This window comes from Pan paniscus, chromosome 5 (genome assembly GCF_029289425.2).
Source record: "Pan paniscus chromosome 5, NHGRI_mPanPan1-v2.0_pri, whole genome shotgun sequence".
Classification (NCBI taxonomy): Eukaryota; Metazoa; Chordata; class Mammalia; order Primates; family Hominidae; genus Pan; species Pan paniscus.
Genome location: NC_073254.2, coordinates 42,502,718 through 42,516,453, shown reverse-complemented (window position 1 = coordinate 42,516,453; position 13,736 = coordinate 42,502,718). Strand labels below are relative to the sequence as shown.

Here is a 13,736-nt window from a genome sequence, read left to right as displayed (position 1 = left end):
GTCCGCAACGCCCAAAATGCTTTAATATCGCCCTTTACAGAAAAAGTCGGCCAACTTCTAAAACATTAAGTACGTTTAAATTTGAGAAATACTGGCATACCACAACGCTCGAATTTCATGTCCCCTTCAATGCCTCCATTTACAAATTTACTCTAGTTTCACTTTTCCTTTACGTTCTTTAACTTTTTGTCAAATCAGTAATGACACCTCGTAATTAAAATAGTGCAAGGCAAGTTTAGATTTATCAAGCTTATATTTAAACAGGATTTTGATGCATGAAAAATCCTAGACTTTTGGGGGATTTTTTTTTGTTTCCGTTTTTGTTTTTCTTTAGCTAGCAAAACCATTTTACGTTTCTTGACCCAAAACAGAGGCGGAATGTCTCCCTTTCACTAGCAGATTAAACTGGGAGCCAATTCCGTGTGTGAGACTTGGCATGGCACAGTCTACTGTCCAATCAGAACGCGAGGGCAGCTATAAATAACGGGATGATCAGTTTTTTTCTCTCGTTTGTGTTGAGTAGGTAGGTCTACTTAGCCATGGCACGAACAAAGCAAACTGCTCGCAAGTCCACCGGCGGCAAAGCGCCGCGCAAGCAGCTGGCCACCAAGGCGGCTCGCAAGAGCGCTCCGGCCACCGGTGGCGTCAAGAAGCCCCACCGCTACCGCCCCGGCACCGTGGCCCTGCGCGAGATCCGCCGCTACCAGAAGTCGACCGAGCTGCTAATCCGGAAGCTACCTTTTCAGCGCTTGGTACGGGAGATCGCACAGGACTTTAAGACCGATCTGCGCTTCCAGAGCTCGGCGGTGATGGCGCTGCAGGAGGCTTGCGAGGCCTACCTGGTGGGGCTATTTGAGGATACCAACCTGTGCGCCATTCACGCCAAGCGCGTCACTATTATGCCTAAAGACATCCAGCTTGCGCGCCGCATCCGAGGGGAGAGGGCATAAATATTTTCCTATCAGCCCAAGAAGTCTGTCCAACCCCAAAAGGCTCTTTTCAGAGCCCCTCAATTGTCACCAAAAGGAAGCTGTAGCTTTTGAGACGTGTCTTAGCTCCATGTTAAATACAAGCTGTGGACAAAACGTGGTAGTGGCTCAACACACTATAATGCAGGAGTCAGGTCACAGGCTGTTGGTATGCTAAATCAATTTCACATACAGAACCTGCTCCTACTGATAAGGATTATCACTCAAAAAAGACATGTCATAGGGTCAATTTTACAGATGAAGTTTAGTTTTGAAAAGTATTCCTGTTTTTATCCTTGAGGAATGTATCTCCTGCGTATCTACCTGCCCCTACTGAAGGGAACAAGTAGCACAATGAGTGTCCACAGGCTCTTGTGAGGCCGAGGCAGGCGGATCACAAGGTCAGGAGATCAAGACCATCCTGGCTAACACGGTGAAACCCCCGTGTCCACTAAAAAAAAGACTGCCGGCCGTGGTGGCACGCGCCTGTAGTCCCAGCTACTCGGGAGACTGAGGCAGGAGGATCGCTTGAACCTGGCAGGCAGAGGTTGCAGTGAGCCGAGATCGCGCCACTGCCCTCCAGCCTGGGCTACAGAGCGAGACTCCGCCTCAAAAATACAAAAAACAAAAAACAGGCTCTAAAAACTGCACACATGAGAGTGGAACAATAGACAATAAGGACTCAGAAGGGAGGAAAGAATGAATGATAAGTTACTTAGTTGGTACAATGTAAGGTATTTAGCTCTTGTATAGCCCATGTAACTTGACCACCTTGGAGCATATGCACGTAACAAAGTTGCCATTGTACCCCATGCAAGTAACAGTTTTGACAAAAAGCTCGACACTTTTGTTCTGTTTCAATGTAATGTTTAGCAAGCCATGTGTTAGGTAGTGGGCCTCTGAGGAGGGATACTTTAACCTACTGCATGCTGTCATCTATGAAATGAACTTCTAGCTCTAAGTGGACCTTAAAAAATATTTTCCTGTCATTTCACCATATGCTTGTCATAGACTGTGGAGTTGGATTTTCATGAGATTTTTTCTTTCTTTTTTTTTCAGAGAGAATCAGTCTGGGTATTAAACTTCAAGTGGTATTTTAAAGCTCTTCCTGGTTTCTAACCAAACTTTTCCATTATTTCCAGCTGTTTAGAGTTTCCTCATGTGCTCTACATATGTGACTATCATGACCTCATTTTGCTCTTAAACTTTTTGAAGCACACATCTTGACCTAGGAGATATCTGGCAGAGATGTGAAGGCAATTTTTCTCCCTAGTGCTCTCAGCCAGCTCAGCCTCATATCTGTGCCTTCCCTTCTCATATTGGATTCAGTCTTGCAAAGAGGCATGTATCCCAGCAACTGGTGCAGCGGTGTCCAATCTTTTGTCTTCCCTGGGCCACGTTGGAAGAAGAAGAATTGTCTTGGGCCACACCTAAAATACAGGATCACTAAGGATAGCTGACGAAAGAAAACAAAGGAAGGAAGGAAGGAAGGGAGGAAGGAAGGAAAAAGGAAGGGCGCAGTGGCTCACATCTGTAATCCCAGCACTTTGCATTTTGGGAGGCCGATGCGGGCGAATCACGAGGTCAGGATTTCCAGACCAGCCTGGCCAACATGGTGAAGCCACGTCTCTACTAAAAATACAAAAAATTAGCTGGGCATAGTGGCAGGCGCCTGTAGTCCCAGCTCCTTGGGAGGCTGAGGTTGCAGTGAGCCGAGATCACGCTACTGCACTCCAGTCCTGGTAACAGAGTGAGACTCTGTCTCAAAAAAAAAAAAAAAAAAAAAGGAAGGAAGGGAAAGAAAGAAGAAAAGTCTGTGCATAATTTTTGTGATATCCACCATCACAGATGAGCAAAAAAGTCCTCACATTCAAAGGGTTGGATACGGGTATAAAGTTTTTGGAAACTTAAGATTTGATTCAGAAAAACAACAACAACAAAAAAACACTTTTGATCCATGGGGCCAGAAGCCTCTTCCCACAATTAACTTAGAGCTCTTTTAGTGGCTGTTTGCTAGGTGTATGAACAACTTGACACTGCCTCTTCCAAGCTTTGAAGATAGTTCTCTTCTCACCTCTTCAAGGATTTTCCCTCCATAATAGAGCTGAGGCCATATTTCTAGGTTTAAAATTTAGAGCTGCCACTTCATAGCTGTATAACCTTTGACAAGTTATTAATTCTCTATCTGGGCTTCATCTTGTATAGCTGTAAATGTAGCAAATTAATAGAAACCTGTAGAACATATTTAAGATTACTTCCTGTCAGGTAGTAAATGCTGAATGAGTGTCAGCTCTTATTGTTATACCCTGGCTCCATTACACATGGAGTTTTGGGGTTTTTTTCTCCTGGACCTTCTAAGTTTTGTGTTTGGAACAGTGGAAAGTGCTTGGTTAGAACATTTGCTCGTGAAGATCTCCTTTTCTTTAGTTCTCAATTTGCATTGTTCGGTAAGAGGCCTATACAAATCTGTGTCTCTGTGGAGAAATTTATAACACAGCAAAAGGGCTAGGTAATAAATAGCTTAGGGTTTAAAGGCCATATATAGTCTCTGTCACACACTCTTTAGTTTTTAGTTAGTTTGCTTTTTCGAGACAGGATCTTGCTCCATTGCCCTGGCTGGTGTGCAGTGCTGCTATCATTGCTCACTGCAGCCTTGACACCCTGAATTCAAGTGATCCTCCCACCTCAGCCTCCCGAGTAGCTGAGACTACAGGCATGTGCCACCACATCCAGCAAAATGTTTTGTATTTTTATTAAAGATGGGGTTTTACCAAGTAGCCCAAGCTGGTCTCCAACTCCTGAGCTCAAGCAACTCACCTATCCCAGTGTCCCCAAGTGCTGAGATTACAGACATGAACCACCGTGCCCAGCCTTTGTTTCTGTTTTTTTTTTTTTTTTTAACAATACTTTTAAAACATAAAGACACTTCTTAGCTTGAGGGCCATACAGAAAAAAGCCATTGTCCAGATTTGGCCATAGTCTGCCAACTTCTCCAGGAGTTCTTAGAAGATGAAGTGCGTTGGCTACTTTAAATTTTCTTGCACAGCATTTTAAGAATGAGAAATAAGTGACTGTTGATTTCATTAGGAATCCAAATCATCATTTGATCATTTTTATCATCCAGGCATCCTGTCCAATCCCCTCAACCTCCCATAAATCGTAAACTTCATTTATTTCAACCTCAGTGTATTTGCCTATGTTTTCCTGAGTTCCTCTGAACCTCTATAATGTGAAGTCGCTCAATATCCAATCCAACCTTTTCACAGTCAATAGCCAGATATTCTTCTAAAATATTAGCGCTAAAACACACAAAAATACCCATATTGATGTATCCTGGCTGCTCATAGAAGAGAGTATTCCTGATGGTGCAGCTTGTTAAATGTGGGTGGAGATTCAGGGGGAGCAGTGAGAACATTTCGAAAACCTGACAGTGTCCTGGGCCACCTAAACAGTTTGTGCATTTGAGGATCACTGGGAGCTCTTGAATAATTTTCCACAAGTTTGAGTTTTCTCTAAACTGAATTATCTATATTATTTTTCTTCCCCTTTTTAATGGATTTGCCCAGGAACTAAAAAGAGAAAACACTCTAATTAGAAAACATAACACATTTAAGTTTGAATGTGAATCTGAGTAGTTAGATCCTTAAGTCAAAGCGATTTGTATTACTGGTGCTGCAATGCAGAAGAAGTCACTCTGACTGTGGAACTCTTCCAAGCTGCAAAATCCCATTCTGTGAAGACATCAGCACATGGAAACTCCTAGGACACAGAACCAGTTTGTAAAGTCAAGTCTATGTGGTTAAGTTGGGGCTGTAGGCAACCAGCTGTCCTGTGCCTGTGTTACTTGCTACAGTTAGAATCAAACTTCATGCCCAAACCAAGGAACCCAGTGTCTTTTCTCTTGCAAAAATCAAAGCATGAACTCATGGGCAAATTTTTAAAAATAACTTTCACCGGATACTTAGTAGAAATTTATCGCGACACGCTACTAACTAACATGATGCCCTCAGCCCAATGGATTCTTATGAAAAGCTGAAGGGAATTTTTAAAATATCTTTCATCAATTGCACAAGATTCTTGAAAACACAAACAAGTATGTGAACCTGGAGGCTGTTTTCCTCCTTTGGAGCTTCAAAGTGCCAAATTCTGTACCATTGTTTTAAGCATTTAATCAAATTTCGAGGACTAACAAACACAATTTGGGAGTCCAACCGCGAGCGGCGGCGGCCAGAGGGCGGCGGATTGGACGCTCCACCAATCACAGGGCAGCGCCGGCTTATATAAGCCCGGGGCCCGAGCATAGCAGCAACGCAAAACCTGCTCTTTAGATTTTGAGCTTATTCTCTTCTAGCAGTTTCTTGCCACCATGTCGGAAACCGCTCCTGCTGAGACAGCCACCCCAGCGCCGGTGGAGAAATCCCCGGCTAAGAAGAAGGCAACTAAGAAGGCTGCCGGCGCCGGCGCTGCTAAGCGCAAAGCGACGGGGCCCCCAGTCTCAGAGCTGATCACCAAGGCTGTGGCTGCTTCTAAGGAGCGCAATGGCCTTTCTTTGGCAGCCCTTAAGAAGGCCTTAGCGGCCGGTGGCTACGACGTGGAGAAGAATAACAGCCGCATTAAGCTGGGCCTCAAGAGCTTGGTGAGCAAGGGCACCCTGGTGCAGACCAAGGGCACTGGTGCTTCTGGCTCCTTTAAACTCAACAAGAAGGCGGCCTCCGGGGAAGCCAAACCCAAAGCCAAGAAGGCAGGCGCCGCTAAGGCTAAGAAGCCCGCGGGGGCCACGCCTAAGAAGGCCAAGAAGGCTGCAGGGGCGAAAAAGGCAGTGAAGAAGACTCCGAAGAAGGCGAAGAAGCCCGCGGCGGCTGGCGTCAAAAAGGTGGCGAAGAGCCCTAAGAAGGCCAAGGCCGCTGCCAAACCGAAAAAGGCAACCAAGAGTCCTGCCAAGCCCAAGGCAGTTAAGCCGAAGGCGGCAAAGCCCAAAGCCGCTAAGCCCAAAGCAGCAAAACCTAAAGCTGCAAAGGCCAAGAAGGCGGCTGCCAAGAAGAAGTAGGAAGCTGGCGTGTGAAAACCGCAACAAAGCCCCAAAGGCTCTTTTCAGAGCCACCCAGAGATCTCTAAAAAATGGCTGTGCACAACATGTTAGATCAGGCAGCAAGATTCCTTGCATTCGAAAAATCTCGGGCAGTTTCCCTCAACCCTAATCGAGTAACGCAAGGCAAGCAAGAGTCCAGGGTGTTGGTTGGACTCCCCACGTAGTTTATCCATGCAGTCTGTTATTAGAGTATGAATTCCAGCCGTTGGTTTTTGTTAAGTTTGTGTCAAGCTTTTTGTCTGACGCCTAGCTACAAAGAAGCTTCTTACATTTTAAAAAGCCCGCTCTATAATCTGATTGGCCAGTTTTTGTTCCATCATCTGTATGTGGTTTTTCCGCGTTTAAGCCATTTAGGCGCCAGCTACTTCGGCGTCACTAATGTGTTCGGCATTAATATAATATGCTATCAACGCACAAGACAATATAGTAGCAAGTTTCAAGATGGGGTCTCTATTACATGCCAATTTGATATGACCATGTCATTCATTCTGTACTGGATTTTTTTTCCCTCAAGTCAGGTTCTCGCTCTGTCACCCAGGCTGGCGTGCAGTGGCGTGGTCTCGGCTCACTGCAGCCTCAGCCTCCCCGGCTCAAGGGATCGTCCCACTTCAGCCTCTGTGAAGTGCTAGGACTAAAGGCGTGCACCACCCCGGTCGGCTAATTTTTGTATCCGCTATGATGCCCAGGCAGATCTCGAATTCATGAGCTCCAGCGATCTTCCCGCCTCAGCTTCCAAAAGTGCTGGGATTACAGGCGTGAGCCACTGAGCCTGGCTCTGGATTTTTTTTTATTGGTTCTAGTTCATATAACACGAGATGAATAAACACAGCGAACATTCTTGTAAGCCCTACATTAAATAACTAGTTCACATTCTGACTTAAACATGTCACCTGAATCCTGTAAGGTTTTTCCTAAAAGTCATTCCTAAGCTCTAGATGAAAAATGCTTTATCTTTTCATAACAAACATTCCAAATGTTTAACCAGTGGCCCAGCTCTCCCGCAGAAATAGTAGGTGGCTCTGAAAAGAGCCGTTGTATTGGAAAGTGATTCTATGGAGACATTATTTGCCTTTGGCCTTGTGGTGACTCTCGGTCTTCTTGGGCAGTAGCACAGCCTGGATGTTGGGCAGGACGCCACCCTGAGCGATGGTTACTTTGCCCAGCAGCTTGTTGAGCTCCTCGTCGTTGCGGATGGCCAGCTGCAAGTGGCGCGGGATAATGCGGGTCTTCTTGTTGTCGCGGGCGGCGTTGCCCGCCAGCTCCAGGATCTCGGCAGTCAGGTACTCCAGCACCGCCGCCAGGTAAACCGGCGCGCCGGCCCCGACCCGCTCAGCATAGTTGCCCTTGCGGAGCAGTCGGTGCACTCGGCCCACGGGGAACTGGAGACCGGCACGAGAAGAGCGGGTCTTGGCCTTGGCGCGAGCTTTGCCTCCCTGCTTGCCGCGTCCCGACATGACGAAGAAACGATAAATGGAGGAACTGAGAACAGCCGAGAGAAGTTCACCAGAGCTCCACTACTTATAGTCAATACTGGGCGCGAAAATAAAGCTGTGCCATTGGCTCAAATTACAGTTTTATTTCAACCAATGGAATCGCTGTTATGAAATATGCTTCTTTGGATTGGACAAACGTGTGTATGACGTCATCTAGAATCGCCACCAGTCCTACACACTATTTTATTAATCAGCTCATTTGCATAAGAATTCGTGAACAGGACGTTACAACACACAGCTTTTTCTTCTTCTTCTTTTTTTGTTTTTTTAAGACAGGGTCTCCCTCTCGCCCGGGCTGGAGTGCGGTGGTACGATCTCCGGTCGCTGCAACGTCCGCTCCTGGGTTCAAGTGATTCTCCTGCCTCGGCCTCCTGAGTAGCTGAGATTACAAGCGTCGCCACCATAGCCCGGCTAATTTTTGTATTTTTTAGTAGAGACGGGGTTTCACCATATTGGTCATCCTGGTCTCGAACCCCTGAGCTCAGGTGAGCCACCTGCCTCAACCTCCCAAAATGCTGGGATTACAGGCGTGAGCCACCGCGCCTGGCGACTTTTTTTTTTTTTTTTTTTTCCCCTTGAGACAGGGTCTGGCTTTGCCGCCCAGGTTGGAGAGCAGTGGCGCGATCGTGGCTCACCGCAACCTCCGCCTTCCTGGCCGAAGCGATCCTCCTCCCTGAGCCTCCCCAGTAGCTGGGGTTACAGGAGTGCATCACACGCCCAGCTAATTTTTTACATTTGTTTGAAGAGTCATGGTTTCGCCATGTTGTTCAGGCTGCTCTCGAACTCCTGACCTCAAGTGATCCGCCCGCCTCCGCCTCCCAAAGTACTGGAATTACAGGCGTGCGCCGCCGCGCCCGGCCGCTTTTTCCTATTCCTTGTACCCTTTTTGCAGTTAAACTACAACACGCCTGACCCCACCAAGTCGGCCACAGCCCCGAAAAAGGGTTCCAAGAAGACTATTACTAAGGCAAGAAGCGAAAGCGCAGCCGCAAGGAGAGCTGCTCCGTGTACTTGTACAAGGTGCTGAAGCAGGTCCACCAACACCGGCATCTCGTCCAAAGCAATGGGGATCTTGAACACCTTCGTTATGCCATCTTCGAGCGTATTGCGGGCGAGGCTTCCCGCCTGGCGCGTTACAACAAGCGTTCGACCATCACCTCCAGGGAGATCCAGACGGCTGTTCGCCTGTCACGCATGCTGTGTCCGAGAGCACCAAGGCCGTAACCAAGCACACCAGCTCCAAGTGAGCTCCTTGCTGGTTCGTCCACTTGGAACCCCACTAGGTTCTTCCTGACTCACACTCCACCAGGTTCTTCCTGACCCACACCCTAAGGACTCTTTTCAGAGATATTCACACTTCCTAAATAGAACTGACGCTCGTATATCCCTAGTTTTGAAATGTTCAGTTAGCTTTAACCTAAAGCCTTTCATAAATGCTTCTTAATTTATGCAAAAGATACATTGTGGCCTTATGATATTTCCGATATTATCTGCTACTAAGTATTTTATGTTACAAACGTCAAATACACAAAACGGGAGTTTTATTGTGCGAATTTCACTTATCCAGGCTCAATTTCAACACCGAGAATCCCCTGTTGAGTTATTGTCTAGAAAACCAAGTATTTAAAGTCCTATCAACCTCTACTGAAATATCACTGGACGTTTTGCAGGTTACACCACAATTTTCAGGCCACCTGGTAGGATACTCAGTGACTACCATGTAATCCAGGTGGCATTCTCTTTCAATTTTTCTTTTGTAACATGAAAGCAGGGAATGTGCTTTCTTGCCTAATTTGCACAAAATGACCTAAAGGTGTTGAGATTAAAATGGAGAAAGAGGAAGGAAAGAAATTAGAACCAATTTATATTACCTCTTCCCACCAGTTAGAAATGAGGTTTGGATCCTTCCTTGCTAATCCAGATGCCATGCTGGCAGATGGAATTTTTCTACTAATTACTTTTTTTTACATTTGTCCTAAGTAGACCAAAGTACTCCATGCTTCTCCCCACTTTCACACCTGTCCTATGAAGTTCCTCTAATTTAAGATGTAAATTGATTATGCTTCATGTTTTCCTCACCTTTAATGTCTCACCATTATAAGGAATGGCATTTGTTTACCATAATTTTAATATGATCAAATTTTTTCTTGGTTAAGAGTTTAGAATGTAGGTCAGTTTCTTTTCTGAGTCAGCTCCACATTTCATCTCACTCTATATTCTCCTTACTGTTTTTTTCTGTAATAAGGGGGAAATTCTAAACAAAAAGGCAATCTTTTTGAAATGTGAAGGTGGGAGAGTCATGAGAAGGCCTTTTCTCCAAGAGAGAAGTGCAGTCTCCCAGTTTTTAGGCTGGGAAAGCCATTTTGCCTTTTCCAGGAATCAGTGTGGAAATACAAGTCCCAATTGTTCTACAGACTGTCAGATACCAGGATCATGAAACCTAACACCTTTGTTGTTTTTCTAGGTATTAGTCAATCTTTTCTCATCAAAAAGCTGGAGGCCTTAGAAGGGCCTATGTGAATGAAAAGCACAAAATCTAGGCTGAATTTATGAGCTCAGAGAGCCAAGGACAGTTAAGGCACCAAGGACAGTTAAGGAGCCAAGTCTGCAGACAAAGCCAGTGACTGTCTTCTCTCCAACTTCCAAAATGTTGCTAGAAACATTTACAGAAGTCTATTGCTAGGCCAACGCTGTGGCTCATGCCTGTAATCCCAGCCTGTTGGGAAGCCAAGGTGGGCAGATCACTTAAGATCAGGAGTTCAAGACCCGCCTGGCCAACATGGTGAAACCTCGTCTCTACTAAAAATACAAAAACATTAGCCAGGCCTGGTGGGCATGCGCCTGTAATCCCAGCAACTCGGGAGGCTGAGGCACGATAATCACTTGAACCTGGGAGGTGGAGGTTGCAGTCGGCCAAGATGACACCACTCTACTCCAGCCTGGGCAAGAGAACAAGACTCCAACTAAAAAAAAAAAAAAGAGAGAAAGAAGAAGTCTATTGCTTTACTAGATCCACCCACATTATTCAATCTGAAATTAGTACTGTTACTGATACAGTCAAGGAATGAAATAATATTAGGCTCACAAAGTACAATTATTATTCCCTGAAATGTTTCTTATAGCTGTCCTCCATTTCTGTAGTCACTGTTGGTTCACCATTCAAATTCTGTCCACACTTTGAGGCCAATCCCAAGTCTTACTTCCCCTGAAACCTTTTATATGTCTTAAAATTTGCATTGTTTTTCTGTCTTGAAGCTTCTCTAGAGTTCCTTCCTGTTTGAACCATTCCCACACATATACACCCTGCCTATGAGCAAGCGGAGACCTTCTTGTCTTTCCTGTATCTTTATAACTTCAGTTCCTTTAGAACCAATAATCTCAGAAATACAATTTGTTTCTACATAGTCTTCTATTTGTCTTTAATATTTTTGTTTTGTAATCCATTTTTTTCTTTTTTTTAATTTTTGGTAATCTATTTTTAACCCACATTACCTGTCTTCTCTTTTATGGTTGGCCTATGGGACTTACACTGGTACTCAGTGTTGAAATTAGGAGACCAACTCCTAAAACAAATGACCACTTCAGGAGGTCAAGATTTTGGTTTCTTTGACACCCAGCTTCTATATTTGTAAGTTAGAGATAACAGCAATTCATAGTCATGTGACCATTGTAAGGATCAGTGAGAATACTTTGTGAATTATGATTATACACATATTTCATATATATTAAAGAGGAATCTTATATATTTATTCAGCATTTGAAAGGCTTAGGGCACCCTCGCCTATCTATCAAACTGAATCACAAAGCTCCGCCCATGCAGTGCTGCTTTCCAGTTCTTTTTTTACTTTCAGTAGATACTTTTTGAGCACATGCTGTGTGCCAGAAACTCTTCTAGACCAGAAATATTATAGTGAACTAAACAGACAAAAAGTTATGCACTCACAGTTTATTTTCTAATAAGGGAACAAAAAATATATATCTTTTATGATGTAAGATAATATTAAATGTTGGGGAGGAAAATAAAGCAGAAAAGAAAGATAGGCTTTGTATTTCTTATTTTAAATAACATAATTACAGAATGTTCATCAAGAAGGTGAAATTTTTAAAAAGATGAGGAGATGAGGGAGTGGGCCTTTGGGGATTGTAGGCAGAATAAAAAATGAATAAGTAAAGAGGCCCTGAGGTGTTTGTGGGAAGGAGAGATACTTGGTATTAGTCAAGGAACAGCAAAGTGGTCAATGTGGCTGGAACAGAGGGAACAAGGAGAAAAGTCGCTGGAAGTGGAGTAACAGAAATGGGGAAGCAGCTTCAAGAATGTGTAGGAACTTATATGACACTATAGTATCTTTGGATAGTATTGTCCTATATTTCAAATTTTTAATAGCTGTAGAAAGCTGTGGGTTTTGTGTGACCAGCTGTACTCATCTTAACCCCCTGATCCTGGACTTTAAAGGGACAACATGCAAGGCACTCCACATGTGTCATTACTTGTTTGTTCAACCTCTCAGGACATAAGGAAGGAAAACCTCCCAGGGTGAGTCAGGGTATGAAGAATCCCAAATAAGTGCCAGACCCTTCCCTAAAGATATGGGAACTCAAAGTCTTTCACTCTCAGCAGTTGGCTTTTTTTCCCCAGAATAGTACTCTTTCCCCACAGCTTCCTGAACTAAACAAATGCTGGTGGGAGAATCACAAATTTTGAATCTGTGTCCAGTTTGGGAGCATCAGAAACACCACAAACATGGGCCTGTGAGAAATAAGACTGTTTCAAACATTTAAAGCCATGCCCACCATGTGATACATGTCCCTACTTCTGAATTTCAGTGTTCTGCAACTTATTTCTACCTGTCTCAGAGCAAGACAGCGAAATCTCTCATATTTCCTTGTGTAGTACATTATCCACATAATTAGGTAATAATCAAATGGCCCTTTCAATTATACATCAGTTTTTTTTTGTTTGTTTTTTTGTTGTTGTTTGTTTGTTTGAGATGGAGTTTAGCTCTTGTTGCCGAGGCTGAAGTGCAATGGCGCAATCTCGGCTCATTGCAACCTCTGCCTCCCGGGTTCAAGCAATTCTCCTGCCTCAGCCTCCAAAGTAGCTGGGATTATAGGCAAGCGCCACCATGCCTAGCTAATTTCGTATTTTTAATCAAAACAGGGCTTCTCCATGTTGGTCAGGCTGGTCTTGAGAACTTCGACCTCAGCTGGTCCACCTGCCTCGACCTCCCAAAGTGCTGGGATTGCAGGTGTGAGCCACCACGCCCGGCCTATATATCAGTTTTATATTCCCAATTTCTCATTCTTCTTTCACCTAATGGCCCTCAACTTTAATCATACGTCCCAATCGTTGGTATAACTTTGTGGGGGAAAAATACCATTAACTAGACCCTACTGCAGAGATTCTGATTTAATTGATCATGAGAGGGGCCTGAGTATCTGGTATATGCACACATTTCTTTTTCGAGATGGAGTCTTGCTCTGTTGCCCAGGCTGGAGTGCAGTGGCCCAATCTTGGCTGACAACAACCTCCGCCTCCCAGGTTCAAGCAATTCTCCTGCCTCAGCCTCCCGAGTAGCTGGAATTACAAGTGTCCACCACCATGCCCAGCTAACTTTTTTTTTTTTTTTGTATTTTTAGTAGAGATGGGGTTTCACTGTGTTGGCCAGGCTGGTCTCGAACTCCTGGCCTCAAGTGATCTGCCTGCCTCGGCCTCCCAAAGTGCTGGTATTACAGGCGTGAGCCACCGCACCTGGCCGCATCTGGTATATTTGAAACTCCCCGGGTGATATTATGCCTGTAAGGGCTGAGAGACACATTTTTCAGTGTGTACTGTGGAAACAGCCTAAAAGATGGCGTCTGATATTTGCATCTTTGGGTAGCCCTTTCCACATTGCACCAGGGTTGGTCAACAGAATATGGCAGAAGTGATGGTATGTCCCTTCCAAGATTAGATAACAGATTTCCATCTTGATCATTGCCCATCTCTCTTGGATCACTCACTCTAGAGGAAGGAAGCCAGCCCTTATTAAGAGTAGCCCTCTAGAGATGTGTGGGAAGAAAATGAATCCTCTAGCCAACAGTGACATAAGGGAACCTCTTCTTGCAACTTGGAAGCTACAGTCCCAGTCAAGCTTTTAGGTAATCACAGTCGTTGACTGAAACCTCATGAGAGACAGACACTGAGTA

General features: G+C 44.7%; 3 protein-coding genes and 1 pseudogene across 3 annotated transcripts in view; 3 read left to right on the top strand and 1 right to left on the bottom strand.

Moving 5' to 3' along the window:
- The first annotated feature begins 102 nt into the window (after positions 1-102).
- Positions 103-13,736, top strand: part of LOC100986301 (histone H3.1-like) — a 41,758-nt gene continuing 28,124 nt past the window's right edge. Inside the window, exon 1 of the mRNA XM_003829684.5 lies at positions 103-868. Coding sequence (XP_003829732.4) covers positions 540-868 — 329 coding nt within the window. The 5' untranslated portion in view covers positions 103-539. The remainder of the gene's footprint in view (positions 869-13,736) is intronic.
- H1-5 (H1.5 linker histone, cluster member) lies at positions 5,335-6,015 on the top strand. Its single transcript, XM_034961618.4, has one exon. It carries the CDS (start codon positions 5,335-5,337, stop codon positions 6,013-6,015), a length of 681 nt encoding a protein of 226 aa, XP_034817509.1.
- LOC100988670 (histone H2A type 1) lies at positions 7,119-7,511 on the bottom strand. The gene has a single exon (XM_063605210.1). The coding sequence runs from the start codon at positions 7,509-7,511 to the stop codon at positions 7,119-7,121; it is 393 nt and encodes a 130-aa protein (XP_063461280.1).
- Positions 8,356-8,797, top strand: LOC134730582 (histone H2B type 1-M-like; annotated as a pseudogene).